Source organism: Falco rusticolus, chromosome 15 (genome assembly GCF_015220075.1).
Source record: "Falco rusticolus isolate bFalRus1 chromosome 15, bFalRus1.pri, whole genome shotgun sequence".
NCBI lineage: Eukaryota > Metazoa > Chordata > Aves > Falconiformes > Falconidae > Falco > Falco rusticolus.
Window position 1 is genome coordinate 4,133,112 of NC_051201.1, and position 17,309 is coordinate 4,150,420.

A 17,309-nucleotide genomic window follows, 5' to 3' on the forward strand; every position below is an offset into this window, starting at 1 on the left:
CCAGCCTCTCAGCACCAGGCTCCTCTTTCAGCTCCGGCATCCTGCAGCGGGCACCAGCCCAGCGCTGGCCTCTGACTTCGTTTGCTTTTCCACCCTTCGAGCAAGCCTTGGCCTCCTGCAAAGCTGTCTGAGCAGCTGCTTCTGCAGGGCAAACTGCCTGAGCTGGCAGCTGAAACCCAGCAGGCAGCAAACAACAGCTCTGAATCAACAAGGAAAATGCCTGGTCAAATAAAAGGGTCACCTTCTACTCAGGACACCATCACTGTCCTCCTTAGAGCACTGTCCATCAGCTTCTCTTTGGGCAATAGAAATGAAGGTGCCAAGAACTGAAGGAGCATCTGACCCACAAAGGTGGTCCCTCTGAAAGGGGACACACGTGGTAGATGTGCTTCGGGGGTCTGTCACCTCCCTTCCAGTGGACAAAATGACTTTTGTATCCCTGTGCCTATGTTTTCTGAGCTCTTCCAACAACGAAAATTTAAAAGGTTTGTTCTTTTTTCATCATTCAAAGCCAAACAATATGCCAAGAACACACAACTGGAACTAGGCAGAGTTGAAAAATATACTGGTCACTTTTTATTGAGCACCGAAGTGGCAGAACCTGCACATATCTAAGCACCATGGGCACAAACTGGGAAGGGTCTGCCGGTGGCTGCCACAGGTCCTTGGCTGCTGGAAGGCAGAGGCGCTCCCCTGGCAGTGCCAGCAGCGCTGGAGGATCTGGAAGGCCATGAGCATGGCTAGCACACAGTGATACACTTAAAGTTTATTATAGCACCAGACATGCTTTAAAGTGTACATGGAAACATTAGAAACATCCTACACTAGCGATTTCCTACTGCGCTTCACAAGACTGTTGTTAAGCCAAGTGTCTTTGGAGAGAAGACAAGCTGAGGACAACTCATTTGGCCTGTGTTTCGTTTCAACGTGTGTTGGATGTCGGTGTTGAAAACACAGCAGTTAGACAAGTGTCTGTGGCTTTTGCTTCTGACTTTGACAATTAATAACTTGAAAAGAATTAACTTCAAAAAAACCCCAAGCATTATAGCACCATAAGGAAGGGTGATGTCTTTGATAACACCCAGTAAACAGAAATCCAACAACAAATTATTAATTTGTAATTATTTTTTTTTTAAATCTTTTTGCAAGTAGAAAGTATCGTTACCACCCCATCCAGGAAGGCAGTCGGGTACATGCTTTTGTAGCTGCAAAAAAACCAGCCACTGAGGTGAATGTGTCCACTTGGATTAAGCACGTTTTTGGATGCTTTGCAAGATTAGGTTGAGATCTGAAGTTTTAATCTTGCAAATTTGTTAATGTTCAACACAAGTTTTTTAACTAGATCCTGACAGGTTTTTAGGCATTGAATTTTAAATAGAACAGCTTGGCACTTAATCTTTGGGGCTTAGCAGTAACCACTGAAGGCCTTTGCTCCTTTATTCAGAATTTGATTTTTCTGCAAAAAGTAATGCTGAAAAAAAAAATCCATCTGTTTCACTGAGCAACACCTTAGGAACAAGGCTGTATTAAGACTTTCATGACCAGCTGTGTTGCTTTAAGTTGTCAAGAAATGTCCGTGGCAAAGCAGAAAGTTTCTGGCCTACAGTGAGACTGAACGATAACTGTCTCCCAGCAGGAATTAAGGTATCATTGCATGAAATCGAATATGATAAAATTCTAAATATAGAGCTGTCCAAATATGGTGTTGCATTTAATACCTAGAACCTGGAAAAAAGGCACAAGAAGTGAATGGAGTTCAACAAACGAAGATATTTAGGTAAATGTGGAGCCCTTCATCTGTTCCTTTGCTCTGCAAAGCATCCAGGGGTGTGCCTGTTTACAATAGGAAACAGAAGAGCAGTTTGGCATCTTTCATCTCTCCAGCTGCAAATGTCATATGCAAAGTATCAAGTGTTTCATAGGCGTCTTAGCTTTGGCTTAAATCATTTGAGTGGAAAAAAAAATCCCATAGTTTGTGGGTTGAAGCAGACATTTGTGTTTGTGGATTGGGTATTTATATACACTGCTACTAATCTGCATATTAAAATGCTAATTTTATGCATGCAGATGGGGACACGTACTAAACGAGGAAGCAAACTTAGTTTCTTTTGCCTAGCAGTTCTGTCAGATTTGTCAAAATTAAATGCAACTGTCCCTTTAGAACTGCCACAGAAAAGGAAAACATCCACAGAAAATGTGTTTTCCATTTCATAATGCTAAACAGCTAAAAGAAGCTGTAAGCCCCAAATACTAATAACTTGACTGTAAGGATTTATGGAAGTCAACATAAAAGTACAGGACTTCTAAAGAGCAGTTGCCCATCTGCCAGACAGTCCTTTTAATCACACAAATTTATCCTGAATTTGCTTCCCTAATATGTGCAACAAATAATCCAGATTTCGGCCCTCTTCCTGAGGTTTTGCAAGTACAAAACCACAGCTGTATATTTTGTGAGTATTATTGACTTTGCTGGCTAAACCCAACAACTTAAAAAGACTGGCACACAAGTGTGCCTGCTTAGATATTGTAGAAAGAAATCTATTCCATCATTAGCCCTCAATTTGCAGCTTACCAGACTGAGAAGCTAAAGGAAAGCAACTTAAAAAGAAAATATATAAAACCGGTTTTGCTTCTAGCTTAGAGTGCCTCAAATTCTTAAGACTTCAGGTTTAGGCTTGTAAACTGGGTGTCAAACCTGGTGAACCCTAGGTATAAATAGGAAAAGAAGAAAACCTGCAGGTTTCTTCAAACTTTAAGCTTATGAAAAGGCTTATTTAAAGTAGTTGTTCGAGATAGACAGGCATTGGATTTGATCCAGAGAGCCCCTTTAGTCTTACAGTCTTGCCTATTTTAATGTAACTTAGATAGGATAATTAGGTACAATTCTGACGTCACTTCATTTTTATAATACTGTGTTATGTTCATGGTCGTTAAATCTGAATCCGTCACATAATACGCACATAAAGGGCAGGCTCTGTTCCAGCAGCCTGATAATGGCACTGTGGCTTATAGGGATCGGCTGGGAGGTATTTGCATTTCATTTCTAGAAGGGCAGCTCATAAACGGTGTGGTTTCTTTCAGGGGATCACATTTCTCCCCCTCCTGTTAGGCTTAAGATCTAGACTCATCCCGTTCCTTGAATAGTGAAGTCTTTTTATCACTGATGGGCAGGGATCGGGGTAATGCTGGAAATGTGCTCATGGAGATTTGGGATCAGCGTTCTTCCAAAACAGAAAACTGTTGGGTAAAGCGTTCCTTGACAGCTGCTTAACAGAGTGGTCCAGCTGGGTGAAAATCAAACAAGAAAGAGGAATTCAAATATTTATCCATCCTGGGATGTTTGCACAGAACTTGTCCTTATGTAGCTGTTTAATCTTAACAGTCAGCCTAATGTAGGCACATAAAAGAAACACTGAACTGCTTTGTTTTCGTAACTGCCAGTTAAGCTCAAGTTAGTTTTAAAGTGAAGCTGAAAGTGTTGAGAAAACCATCTTGGGACAGAAACTTTGGTATAATAAATATTTGCCTTCTTGTCTAATTCAAAGACTGATGAAATGATCTGCTTTTCAAGTTGGCTTCACTCTGGCCAGATACACATACGAGTGGGTCACAATGTTCAATGCAACTGCTCCCACACATAAAGTTATCCCACAAAATCACACGTGCCTGAGTATTTGCAAGACTGGCCCTTATTGTGATCAGTCCAGAATAAAGAGCTTTTAAATTTCTCTTGCAGGAGCAGTTATACCTGCATTAGAAGAAGCCCCTAAACAGAAAGTTCAAAGTCTTAAGGCACACAAATTTTTGCAGTACTTGTTTTTCATCCTGAAAATCACTCCATCCTCTGAACACCCACGAGGCAAAGGTTCTTCAAACAAATCAGGTGCATCTTGTGAAATTAGAATAAAAAGTGGGAAGGGGAGAGTAACAGTTGTGAAAGGCATTAACTTCTCCATGGACTGTTTGCAGAGCTCGGTCTCCCAGGCTGCAGGTTCTCAGGATACTTTTGCAGCACCATCTGTCAGCATAGGTGTTGGACGGAGCCTGAGGTATTCCCCTGTACATAGTTTTAAGGTGCTGTCCTTACACTGGTGTTTTGATGAGAGGTAACTTTACCCTCAAAAACCCCCATTTCTTTAAATGATGGCATAATAAGCATCAATTATTTTCACCTTTATTCACAGGAGACTTACCCAGGCACACTTTGATTAGCCTAAATCTTCTGCTGGTTTTTCACATAGCCAACCACATTGTTGGAATTGCTCCCTGTAAGACAAATAACAGCAAAGTCAGCTTTTATGTTAGTCTGCGGCAAATGTTTTCTCCAGGTTCCCTAAGCATTCCGGTTTTATTGGTCTTATTATTCAGCAGTTCTCTGGGAGAGCTGCAACAGCCCACCGGACAGAGGAAAGGAAATCCTTTCATGGTTATATCAGCTAAGCTGGCCACATTTGGCAGTTTGTAAATCTTATTGTATCAAAGATGTTATCTAGTTATATCTGAACAACACTTCCAATCTGATCTGACTGTACCCCTCTAGATCCAGGAGTTAGCAGGAACCAGGAGCTTTGAAGCCACGAGAAGAGAGATCTTCTGGAAGATTCTTCTGCTTTCTTTGAGACACATATCTATCAATTTGTGCAAGGGACCTGACACCTCTGGTGGCTGCAGATAACAACGACTGATTCACTGGGCTCCAGCCATCTCTTGTCACGTACCACTGTACAAGCTCTTTGCAAAAGACCCTTCATTTGACAGAGGTTTGTGCTGGTCTGCAAGGAGTTCTGGGCCATGAGCAAAGCTCCAAAAATATATTTAAACATAACAAAAGGTTATTGGATTGAGTGTTTCTCACCCCTTGGGTGGGAACCCCTGGCAGAAGGCTGCACCATTTAACACATTGTGTTAATGTGAGTGCTGGAGATACTGATTCTTCAGAGCCCACAGTCAGGGACTTGCAGACCTTAAAACAGGATCTTTCGACTAAGGCAGAGAGAGTGGAGACTAAAGCATCTCTTTTTGCTACGTACAAACCTTCATTTTATAAGTAGCAAATTCCTTGTGAGCAATGCAATAACTATAAAGCTTAATAAAAGCAAACACTTCACGCCAGCAGCTTACCAAAATATTCCTTGTAATACTTATGCCTCAGGTTGCGTCCATCTGCAAAAGAAGGTACATAATAAGAACATATCCAGTTAGCCTTCATCCTTTGTGTTAAACTCTGGCCTTCTATGTACGGCACAGAGAAATTATAGATATGGAAATAGTAACCTCAAAAACAGGAAAATAAAAGATCTCGGTAGCTGATGTACTGTAGGCTGTTATAAACCCCTTATAAAACTGTTTAGATTATTGAACTATGTGGACACAACTCTCCCTGAGAGTGTTTAACTGTTGGCCACTAGCATGTTATGTTCTTTACAGAGTCAAGGAATCACAGACTTTTTTAAACAAAAGAAAATTTGGGTAAAATTTCAGACCATCTACTAGTTTTTACATAATTCAAATTCCAGCTAGGTTTTTCTGTTTACCATTTATATAATTATTTAAGTTCTTAGGAATATACCTCATGTCTAAGAGCCATATAGTTATACATTACATTAGCTACTATGGATGTTATTAAAGAAAAAGTTATAAAATAATGAAAGAGATGATCAAAAACCCCTGGAAGAAAATCTTAGTCTTTTATGGAAGCAGTTCAGAGATCTGGTTTGATGCTTCCCCTGGCTTTCACAGGGACCGAATGGCAAAACTGGTGTCTCCGCTCTCTCCACTGAGGTGATTTGTAGCCCAGTGCAAACACATACCCTGCCACGCAATGAAGTTACACATACCTAGACACGCTATGAGCTTTCCTGGAAAACAGCTTGGCCTGTAAAAGGTCCTTTATTGGGCAAATGTGTTAGCAGAATAAAGGGAATAATGTTTTGGATGCGGAAAGCAAAATCAGAAGTCAAAACTGGAATTTGAAACTCATGTTTCTTAGTTAAGTGTGTAGTAATATATAATTATTTCGATTTTTTGTGCTGTGTAATAATGGCATGTGCAGGTTACTCCCTGTTCAGTTTACACAATCCCAAAGGACACGGGCATACAGAGCAAACAAGAAGCACGTCCCCTGCGTTGGGTACTTCACAGAGCTCAGCCAACATCAAGGGCATTAGAGACCTCAGATTGCTGCAGATGGGACTGTCTCCCAGCCCGGCTGTCACACACTGCCCTGGGGCCTCGGGCTGACCAGGAAACGCAGGGAGGCCATGAGACCAGATGCACCACCAGATCTCCCTCAAAGCCAGTAAGAGCACATCGTCCCTTACTGGTGTTTGCATGACAGAGCAGGAAAGGACAGGAGATTTCCAGTCAGCTGACCTGGATTTCCACGGAGCTTGATGCACTGGCCCCTGTTAGGAATTCCTTCAGCCGTGTTGCCCGGGTTGATGATATGGCATTCATAGCCTGTGGGGCAATGCAGCGGCTCATCTCCATCCTCCGTGGTACTGCAGGCCTCAGCTGCAAAAGAAGCCAGCAGGTCATAAATCATGGCTTTAACACCCACCGGTATCCAAAATCTGACAGTATGGCCACCTTCTTCTGTATCACCTCCCAGATGAGATCTCAGACCACTTCCCATGCAAGGGTACCGAGGGGTGACCACCTCCAAAGCAGCCTGGCAGAGCAGGTGCTGCAGCTCACACCTTACGGGAGAACTGAGGTGCCTAGCCTGACATGGGGAGCGGGGGTCAGCCTGATCGCCTGTAACGACAGCCACCCCACAGCCTGTTCTGCAGGGTCTGTGTGCGGGCTGGACAGCGGTGAAGAGAGCCCACCACTGCCCACCACTGATGGGTGGTCCCTCCACGAGCCCCTCCAAGCAGCCCTAAGTCTGTTCCAGCCAGTGTTTCGGGCTGGGTGAGGAATCAGGGAAACGCGACCAGGAAGCTGGCAGTTTGCTGCTTTGTTCTTTGCTCCACACCCATTAACTTACTGATGAATTTAAACCTCAGATGTGACTCACTATGGAAAAAGGCAGTACCACCCCCTGCTGCAAATGGAGGCTTTAACCGCCTTGACTGTGGGTATCCAGCAAGTGCAGAGCAGAATAAGAAAGTAAAGCAGGAGTCACAGGCACTTTTTGTGTTCATTAAAGGTACAGATTATGCAGGGACACTCCACCCCTTCATTTGCCAGGATTTTAATTTCAAGGACCTCTGCTATAATCCTCGTGCCATGACTGATGGTTCTTATTTCACTAATTACTCCCTTAAGCTGAGATGAAGGTGTTATGATAAGAACAAATAATATAATCATGACAAGGATGGATGAGAAGGAACCTATTTTATGTTATTTCTAGCAGTGCAACTCCAATGAGCTGGAGGCAGAATTGTCCCTTGAAGAACTAGGAGCTTCTATAATAGATGAAAGTCAAGGTTTGGCAAGTCTGATACCATCTGTGTAAGACCAGAGAAGGTGATTTATTTACCTGTGTCTGACTAACGCTAATCAAAAGCTGGAATAGCTTTTCCATGAAGAAATTAAGAACTTCAGGCATACATGTATCTGGGAATGTCTTGTAGAAGAAAACTTCTCTTCCCACCTCCCCAGCTCCCTCCTTGTTTCTATCTGAGGTATTGGAAAAAATTAATTAAAAGACTTTTCCCTGTGAAATTAACCTGAGGAGCCCAATCTCATTAGCAATCTCCAAGCTTAGATGCTCCCAGCTCCATGTCAGCTTTACACAACTCTGCAGCAGTTTGCCAAGGCTCTTGTTCAAAGCAGCCTTCAGACCCAAGAGCCCCAGCCCCAGCCCCAAGCATCTGTGTGATGAGGCCACTCTGGATTAAAAGATCTAATCCAAGTCCGCCCACAGCCTATCAGGAAGCTGGCAGAAAATATATGTATGCTGATAAAGCCTTTTTCTAAAAAAAAAGATATATTTCTACTTATGTCAAGAATGGATACAGAGCCAGTTCCCTGGATTATTCCTAGTGCTCTGTTGGATAAGCCATATCCATAAAAAGCAACTGGTTTACTGCACCAGAAACTAGCCCACAGCACCACACAGAGTTATTCCCATGGAAACTCCAGATAACTCCAGCAGCCCCAGCCTCCCTACATCCCTGGCAAGCCCTGTGTGTGATGAATGTATTATTTAGTGCTTTTGTATAATTACCAATATTGCAGAGAAGACAGTGAAATGTACTGTACCTTGTAAGACTTCCTCTGGGCCATCCAAAAGCCACCCATTTCCTCCCAGCCAGCGGGGTTTGGGCTGAACCAACCAGTCTAAAACTGTGAAAGACAGAAACAAGAAATGACAGAGTCAAGGCAGAGCAGCCATAAGGCACACAGCTATGGGAAAGTCATAGTTTTCCTCTAACAGCCAGTGGCGAGGCTGCAGGCTCCTGAAGGATGAAGTTTTCAGCAAGATATTAATATTCATGCTCTTCTTGTCCCAGTGGCAAGAGAACCACAGATGTTACCCAAGGCCAAAGCAGCTCTTGTTGCCCATCCTCCATTCCGATGGCACACATCAGATGAGACAGCCGCCTCGCTTATGTGAGCACTAATTCAGATTGGGATTACTTCTTTCCCTGAATATATAATCTCTGGAAAAGAACTGGCTTCAAGTGATTTCTACAGTTTGTGCTGGTGGAAATTTTGCAGCGCCAGCTTGCCTTAGATTAATTTTTCAATCCAGAAATCAGAAGTGTGGAACTGAAGCTTTATCCTCAATTCACATTCAAACCGTGCCTCCCACCCGACACCCAACGCACAGGGGGGTGACTACCATCATTTCTGCATGCTTCTCTCTACCACTTTGATCGCTGGGTCCACTCTACCTGGTGGTGGCTGTACAGACTCCAGACAGGCGTAGATGCACCCGTTGTAGCAGCAGCGCTTGTGTCTTTCACACTCCGAATCCGAGCGGCAGCTGGGCACCTCACAGGCTCGGTCAGGCAAAGTCTGGGGTGGTGGGGGGCAGCGGTCGTTCTTCTGGTAGTGGGAACTGTGAGAATGAAGAGGGTACTCATAATCCTTGCAAAGAAAAGAAAAGGAAACAAAGGTTTGGCATAAGGTGAATACCAAACATCCCATCAGTTGATACAGAAGAGGGATTTTCAAAGTGGTTTTCAAGTATTCATTAGAGAGGAGAATTAACTGTTCAGCTTCCCCAGCCCTGTCTTTAGCCCACTGAAGAGACAGCTATATGGTCACCTTAGCACACTGCTTTGGAAACACCAAACCACCAAATTATTGTGTGGAACTCATTTCATAATTAAGGTTATTGCAATGACAATGAGGAGGTAGAAGAAAAAATATCTTTTGAAGTCTTTTATACTTGTCTGGGAAACACAGAGAAAGACTCCAGGCATCCTCATGACAAGCATGCCCAAACACTTTAATAGTAAATCAGTGGAAATGATGACACTGGATTGTTTTGAGGTTATGTCCCCAATGGGACCTGGAACTATAATGTCCCAAGTAGCACCTGTCTCCTCAATAGGCTTCTTCTACCTTCATCACCTTCTCCTGGACCAGAATTTATCGGGGTGTCTTTCAAGCTTATCCCCTGTGGGGTCCTGGGTTGTTAAATTGGAGACCATTTCTAAAACATGAAATGATCTGGGTGAGATCTGTCAGTTTAATCCCAAAGAAAATGAAGCCACAGTTGACTACAGCAGAAAGGAGCCCAGCTGCTGCTCACTGCACACCAAAAGGACAAGGAAGATTTAAAGTGGATTAACAGGCACCGGATTTTACCAGGAACATTTTTAAGAGGCAGCATTCAGATGTTATTCACACTGGCAGGATTTCAGCAAGAAGCCAACTCCCTCCGACAGAGGTGAATGAATCACCCAAGCCCACTCCTTTCTCACCTGTGGCTAAACCACTCACCTCTGGGCTGGGGCTCAGCTCCCCACAGCAGCACAAAGTACTCAGAAAGGGCAAACATTCTCAGGTCTATTAAGAAACAATAAGCTCTAATCAAATTAAAAGATGGATTCAGGATTTGTGCTTTTAAAAGAGATCAGCATCTAGCCAGCGGTCTGACGTGAGCGCTGCCATGCACTCGCTAGCAGGCTGTTGCGTCTATGAGTCTATAGGTACTTGGCCCGATCGCTGCCGTGTTGTGAAATCAGTGACAAATAACTGGGGTTGATATTCCAAGAAACAACGTGGTGCAACTGTCCCTGAGGGGGTCTCTAGGAAATTTCACCATCAGGCTATGGAGAAATACGAGGTGAGACTCATATCCCTCTTTATCTACACGCTGTCCCATCCTCTTTTTTTGGAAACCTCCCAATGGCTTCTGTGGAGCATGTGTGCCTTTGCGAAACAGCATGTCCTGACATCTACTGGCCAAAAAATGTCCCAGGAGAGGCCCCAGGAGGTTCCTTGGCCTGGGGACCGACCACTGGCCCGCACAGCCTCTGCTGCTGCATGTGACCGAGCAGCAATCGTGAAAACTACATCATCTTCCCTCCCCTGGGATAATTTGTAATGCAGAGCATAAAGGCAGTCCCAAGGAACAGCACAAGAAATATCGATGTGCATTGTTTGTGGTACTGATGTGAGAAATTTGACTTGCACACTGCACACAGTGCAGCATGGTGCTGGTAGGGTGGTGGGTGGCTTTTACACCAAAGCTGACCTCGGTTCTTTGAGCCATAGCTGGGGGAAACGGAGCGCAGCAAAGGTTCTCTCCTGCCTGGTTGCACAGCAATCGAGTGTCAGCCAATGTGGAAGTGTAGGGACAAGCCAGGATGATTAAAAGTTTTAATTTCTTTCACTAGATCTATGTTTTAAAAAATCCATATCATTGTTAGATCTCTAACTGGTTAAGTGTGTCTGTGTGGGTGAGACAGGGGATTCCTAATATTTCCACAAATGACAGGCTCCTGCCCCATTCCCATTATCAGCCTGACTTGTTCCCAATATCAATAAACGATTTTTTTATCCTTTTTCCTTTGTTGTTTCTATACAGTGAACAAGAAACTGCTCAAAACTCCTTCTGTGAGGTTGCTTTCCCATGAACTGGTAGGCTGTTTGAACTACAAAATAGGTTTGAAAAATAAAATTTCCTAATTTTGATATTTTCAATGTTAAAGTATAAAACAAAGTGTAAGCTATCACATCACCCCATTTCTCAAAAGCTGAAAACACTCCAGCTTTCAAATGACATGCTTTTGAATTGAAGATACTGAAAGTTCAACTTTTTTTTTGCTGTTGTTGGATTTTAAATAGAGGAAATGCTTGGACCAAGTATAATTTTGGGATATAAGAGAGGATTTAAGAGTATATCTATGCAGTTCCAAACATTTAACCGGTCTTGTTGGAGAGAGCATTCATCCTGGAAGGTCACCATTTACTACTCTGTTACTTGAAATGTCAGCTGCAGGCTGAAATGTGACCAAAATTGGCCAATAATGGATACAAGAAAAAACCCACCCAACCCCCAAACAATTACTGCAGTTGCTTCACAGATGATTCAGAAACTAAGAAGCCAAAATTGCAATGAACAGCTGGCTCAATGAATGAGATTTCCGTTTGGGAACAATATAACCTTTTTAGCCAAATAACTTTGTACCTTATGACCTCCCCGCCCATTTTCTCTGTTCACCTATTGCCCTGAACCCCTTTCTTTCAAAACTTCAGGGTCAAAAAATACGTTACGCACTCAGTCTAATAAAATCATTGCCGCTGGCTTATTTATACATAAAACCCTAGTGGGAAACAGGATTCCCTCATTCCCAAAATAATCTGGTTAGGGTATCTCCAGGTGTGGGTTGCAAGGTCTTTTTAAAAGCTCTCCCAGGATTCACAGTGTGGCTGTGAGCATAGCTCGGATTTATTATTTTTACAGATCGTGACGACAGTCAGGACCTCTTCCTTTAAGAATATTTTTCAATGCCCGAGTCAAACTGCTGTTTCCCATGGCCACTTACTGAAACCTTTTAATGAGAATATCTGCCTTAGAGATATCCAGAAACAAAGGAGAAAAGTTCAGAGTTCAGCTGAGCAACCCTGGAGGTCAGGAAAGATGTCTCAGAAAAACCTGACCGCAATCGCTCACTCTCAACCTGTATTTTCAATAGTAACCGTGGGATGCAGTCTACCTCCAAAGAATTCCGGGTCTGTTCTATTATTTGTGCCTGAAACTGGACCCTGGGCTTGTGTGGAAGCACAATTCCCTGCTAATTCATCTTCTGCACGGCCACCCCTGAGACCATGCGTGAGGTTTATTCCCAGGCTGTGGTCACCGGTTCTGCCCCTGGCAGGTATTTTCAAACACTGGCCATAAACCATTTTTTCTGTGAAACAATACAGGGTTGGGAGGAATTTAGAGCCTTCCAACATTTCAGTCAAAGACCTGGAAACACACAGATCATTGGGGATCAAAGTTGCAAATACCAGACTGAAGGAGGGTTAAATTGTCTGAAGGACAAGACCAAAACAATAGGAATAATATTCTCCTGCTATTGACTCTGGATTAGCACTTTTGGTTCTGGTGTCTGCAGTACTAGAAGATTGTTGAAAAAGTAGGGTGGGCTCAAAGAAGATGCACGATAGCAATTAGAGGACTGGAAAGCAGGGAATACAGTGCAAGACTTTGGTGTGTGCATGCAGGTTTCAAAGGGGAGGCCGAGGACTGCCCTGCTCATACGTTACTCCAAGGCATACGCAAGACAGAAATCTTACGGGAGGTGTGATAATCTAGTAGAGAAAGAGGCTATCTCAGGGTTGATTTATGATAGCGAGCTGGAGGGTAAATAAATTGTTGGAAGAACATTACAGCAGCTGTGAGGAATTCTTCATTTTTGGAAATCTTTAAAAGAAGACCGGACCTTTTTTCTGAAACACTTGATGCAATTGACACTGGAATAAAATCAAGACTGCCTCAGGTTTTCCCAGTAGACATGGGGATGTCTTGATAACGAACTGAAGACCACTCACAGGTAGCTCCCTCCCTCTGCCCTTTGGAAACAGTCCACAGACTGCGGGGGCTGCAGAACACCAGCTGCAAATCACTGAAGTTGACAAGTGTCCCCCTGGCTGTAAAATACTTGGATTTGCTACAAACTGGAAGCCCAGCTCCTCTATCCCACTGTGACTGCCAGTTTTATCTTCTCACTGCATTCCCTCTCCTCTTTCACCCTTCTCCATTCCGAACCGAGCCCTCCTTGCCAACCCACACCCTTCCTCAGACACCTTAACGAAACACTCCTGGCCAGACCTCCAGGCAGGTCCTCATCATAGCACCTGCTCATCATTCTGCCGCCAGCAGTTTGCTGGATGCATTCCTCCTGCTGCAGTCCATTTTTTGGACTCAGATAACATAACTCTCAGTCAGCTCCCTACCCCCACCACCTCCTTCCCCTACAGACCTTGCCCATGCCCTTCTGGGGGTCCCACAGGGATGTCTATGGCCCAACTCCTGTATGGCTGCATGTTGCCATAAGTACCTCCATCTGTTATCCCTCTGTCCAAGTGACTCACAGATCAGTTGTTCCACCCACAGCCTCTGATTTCCGAACTGTAGAGAACATACAGCGTTTGGTAGAAAAGAAAGCATCTTTTGAGAAACAAGAGGGGCTGCCAAAACTGACTGTTGGTGGATAGGAGGATGGAGAGTGAACGCCTTCCTCCTTACAAGGCTTTGAGGAGAAGGAAAAAGAAAAGCATTTTCTGTTTTCCCTAGATAAGCTGTCTCTGTCACTGTGAGCAATTCTAGCTGAGCTTGCCAGATCAGTAGCACCTGGATTCACGACTGCCAGAAAAAACAGTCCTTTGAAGAACTGCAGATTGAAAGAGGAGGATATATCCTCAGGGGAGCAAGCTCTGCGCTTCTACAGAGCCCATTATCTGAAGATCAACATGTAAATTCCTGTTCTACCTCTGTCCTATCTCTCTGGGTCATTCACTTCGTAGGTCCTATTAAATTTGAGCTTCGCATTGAAATATGACACAAGAACATCATAATAAATGCACTTTCCAGTGAGTGATTTTTGCAGGAAACACAGCACTTCATGTCACTGTTTCCCAATTAAAGTGCAAACCAGATGATACTCTGTCCCAGGGGAGGCTACAATGAACAAAATTTCTTTTTGTGAAATACTGGGGTGCCTTTCAAATATCAGCACAAAGTTTTCTGCAAAATTTCAAGGAGACAAGAGCACAGTATTTTGGTCCATTCAGCACGAGTGAAAGACATGTGTCACACTTTTGAGTCAGCAATCACACAAACCAAATATAACTGTCCCCAAACATCACTCTAGATGTCATGGTCAAAAAAGCATCCTTTTTAAATTAAAAGCTCTTATACGTGGCTGCAGAAAACAAGTGGAGGAATCCCCATGTGACACCGAGGAGCTGTTTATGCACATGCAATGGCTGGAAGATGCTATGAAACCTGGGCACGAGAAAACAGACCGGCTGGGGCTTCCACTTAAGTGATTCAAGGGGCAGAAGCCTTGGGTCAGTGCTGGCTCCTCAGGGGACTTTAATGGAGTAAGTCAAAATTTCAGATTCAATTTTTTTTTTTCTTCCTAAACAGCAGGTCCTGAAAGTCAAGCTATCAAATTATCTTCTTTTTTTTTTTTTTTTTTTTCCCTCCCAATTTCCTCCATGGCCACTTCTAACAGTCTTTTGGCCCAGACACACCAGAACAAGACCCAGCACCATTGTCTCCTCCACTCACAGTAACTTGTTGCTGCTTTAGTTTCAGTTCTGGCACTACTGCTCTAAGTACCATTGCAGATCTGGAAACGGTGGATGCGCCCAGTACCCCACGCAAGTCTGCCAAAAGTGAGCGGGGACAGACGGTGCCATGGAGCGGCTGCCAGGGTGTGAGCAGCTCTGCTCCCTGTGAACGTGCCAGGCAAAGCACCCCCAGGAGAGCGGATTTCTCTGATCAGCCCCCAATGCCCATTAAGGTGATCGGTATGTTACTCTGACACTGTGGATCTGGAGGTCTCTGTGCTCTGGTGATTTACAAAAACCTAGGCAATGCCACCATCCCTCTAGTACACACTGTCCCCAGGAGCCAGACACTTGCCCAACGTTACCCCAAAAGGCAGCGGAGGAACTGGGCAGGGGACCCTTCTTCCTGCTCTAAGCAATAAATCACATCTTCTTTTCACTAAATCTATTCCCAGGCAGGCAGGGCTTGCATTCCCCTTCTCCCCATTCTGGCTTCCCTTGCTGCCCGATGAAGTTTCTAGGAGAAGCAGTGTCGCTGCCGTACCAACACCTCACTGTTCCGAGTGTGCTTTACAAGCTTCCCATTGCAGCAGCTAGGTGGCAAAAGTTTGGGAAACTCAGTGCAACCCTGTTATAAGGAGACAGCCTGCGGATTCAAATACGTCTTATTCTAAAATGATACAGACAGATAAAGAAAACTCCCATTTCACGGTGAGCATACCCGGCTCCCCCTAAATCACCCACTGCAGTTTACTCACATCATATTTCTCTGTCATTTTCAGATGTAGAGCACGCTTCCAGAGATTCCTTGCACAGCCCGTATCGAGCAGCAAAACTAAGACACACAAGGCTGCAGTGAAGATCTTTTTACAGAAATGCATCTCTGACAGCACCCTGGAATCCATTTTCCCAGGGAGAGATCGAATAAGGAGCCCGGCTTTCGGGATCCAGACGATACAGTCTTGGCAAGGAGGGAGGGAGGCAGGGTGGGAGGCAGAGCGAGGGCTGATTGCTGGTGAGAGCTGCTTCTCGCTGCGCAGATTCTGGGAAGGGAAAGGGGAAAAAAAAAAATAAAGGAGCCCACAAGCAGAAGGCAGGAGCTGCTGTTGAACTTCTTTACTCAAAGTTAGATCAGGTTCTCGGCTCACATGTTTGCACAAAGCACATGCTCTCCTTGAATGATAGATGGGAAGATTATTTGGAAAGATTATTTTTAGACCTTTGTTCCCAACATCTGGCATCCTCAGAGAGCCCCATTCAAAGCCAAAGCGTGGGATCAGATGACAGCTGCCGCAGGGGGAAATAAAGGTCTTGGAGGGGTGGGCTCGGCAGCTTCTAACAAACAGCTCACCCAAACTTTCCAAGCTACTCAGCTCTCCCTTTGTGTGCTTCCCATTGTGCCCTGAGCTCTGGTTTTGGATCATGTTCTGACAAAGTGATAACTTCATGTGAAGATTGCTTGAAGGAAATGATTTAAAGACATGATAAACATGCAGGGGCTTTAATTAAACCAAGTTGACGTTAGCTTTCTGCAAATGATTTCAAAGAAGGGGAAGGCATGGCCATTGGGGAAAAATAAATCCATATGCATGGGTGGGGAATAGGGAAGGAAGGTGATTTAGAAATGACATGACCAAATGGAAAGCAAGGAAGGGGACGTGAGTCAGGCTGTGCTGACAATGGGAGTGACAGAGAGACTGGACGTGGGGTATTAGAGAGCTACGTGGACATTCAGCACCCAGGTGCCTGAAGGACAAGAACGTACTTATGAAGTCAGGATGAAAGCATCCCAGCATCCTGCCTGGGACAGAGGCAGAGGCAGGTGCCAAAGAAAAAGTATGAGCACAGGGCAACTGTTACATATACATGAGTACAGATACATATGTATATGTGTGCACGCACATACTTTCACAGCCTTCAGTAATGCTGTTCAGGGCTTCCTGAGCCAAATGTGGGGGCTGGATTTTTTATAATCCCTCATGAATTTCTCCTCCAGCAGCTTGTCCAGCCTCCACCTGGAATGAAGGAAGAAATAGAACAACAAAGGTAGTCGAGATACGAGCACTAAGACCTGCTTGCCTTCAGTTTAGCCTGACTGCAGCCCTGCTCTATAGCCTAGGCAGAGCAGAGTGGATGCAATGAATTTATTTTATATCTGCTGTAAAATGGGTCTGCACAGGAGCGTTAGACCCTGTGGACAAATACAAAAAAAATCTTCCAATTCTTCCTTATACCTTAAAGCTGTGGCAAGTCACTTTGATCCATGCCCAAGCGTCAACAGCTGCATGTAGGTGGTAGCCGAGGGATTTTACCTCCAAGCTTGCCGGAATATGGCGATAGGAATCTGAAGAGCGAGTGAAGTGTGGGTTTTAAAACCTCTGTATTTAATGGAACATATTTGATTTATTTAGAGATTGGGCGTTTACAGGGTTTCTAGCAGTTACTGTGCTTTGGGACAGACCTTTCCATATCTCTACTGTCACAGAAATCTTCTTAGCAACAAAAGCTGTTCACTTCATGCCGGGGAATTTAGTTGGTAAGAGAAGCCAAGCAGATACTACTGTTATGGGAGGAAAGTAGAGAAAGAAGGGTGGAGAAAGAGA

At 44.2% G+C, this 17,309-nt stretch overlaps 1 protein-coding gene across 2 annotated transcripts; it reads right to left on the reverse strand.

Moving 5' to 3' along the window:
• Positions 1-553: 553 nt before the first annotated feature.
• WFDC1 (WAP four-disulfide core domain 1) lies at positions 554-16,703 on the reverse strand. Of its 2 annotated transcripts, XM_037409568.1 has the most exons (8): positions 16,613-16,703; positions 15,465-15,749; positions 8,844-9,039; positions 8,209-8,292; positions 6,373-6,513; positions 5,122-5,163; positions 4,194-4,266; positions 554-3,284 (listed from the first exon to the last, which is right to left on the reverse strand). In XM_037409568.1, exons 2-7 carry the CDS (start codon positions 15,609-15,611, stop codon positions 4,214-4,216), a joined length of 663 nt encoding a protein of 220 aa, XP_037265465.1. In that variant the 5' UTR covers positions 15,612-15,749; positions 16,613-16,703; the 3' UTR covers positions 554-3,284; positions 4,194-4,213. The 2 variants fall into 2 exon arrangements, with proteins under 2 accessions (XP_037265465.1, XP_037265464.1); XM_037409567.1 differs by lacking the exon at positions 16,613-16,703 and having other exon boundaries at positions 15,465-15,865.
• Positions 16,704-17,309: the final 606 nt, after the last annotated feature.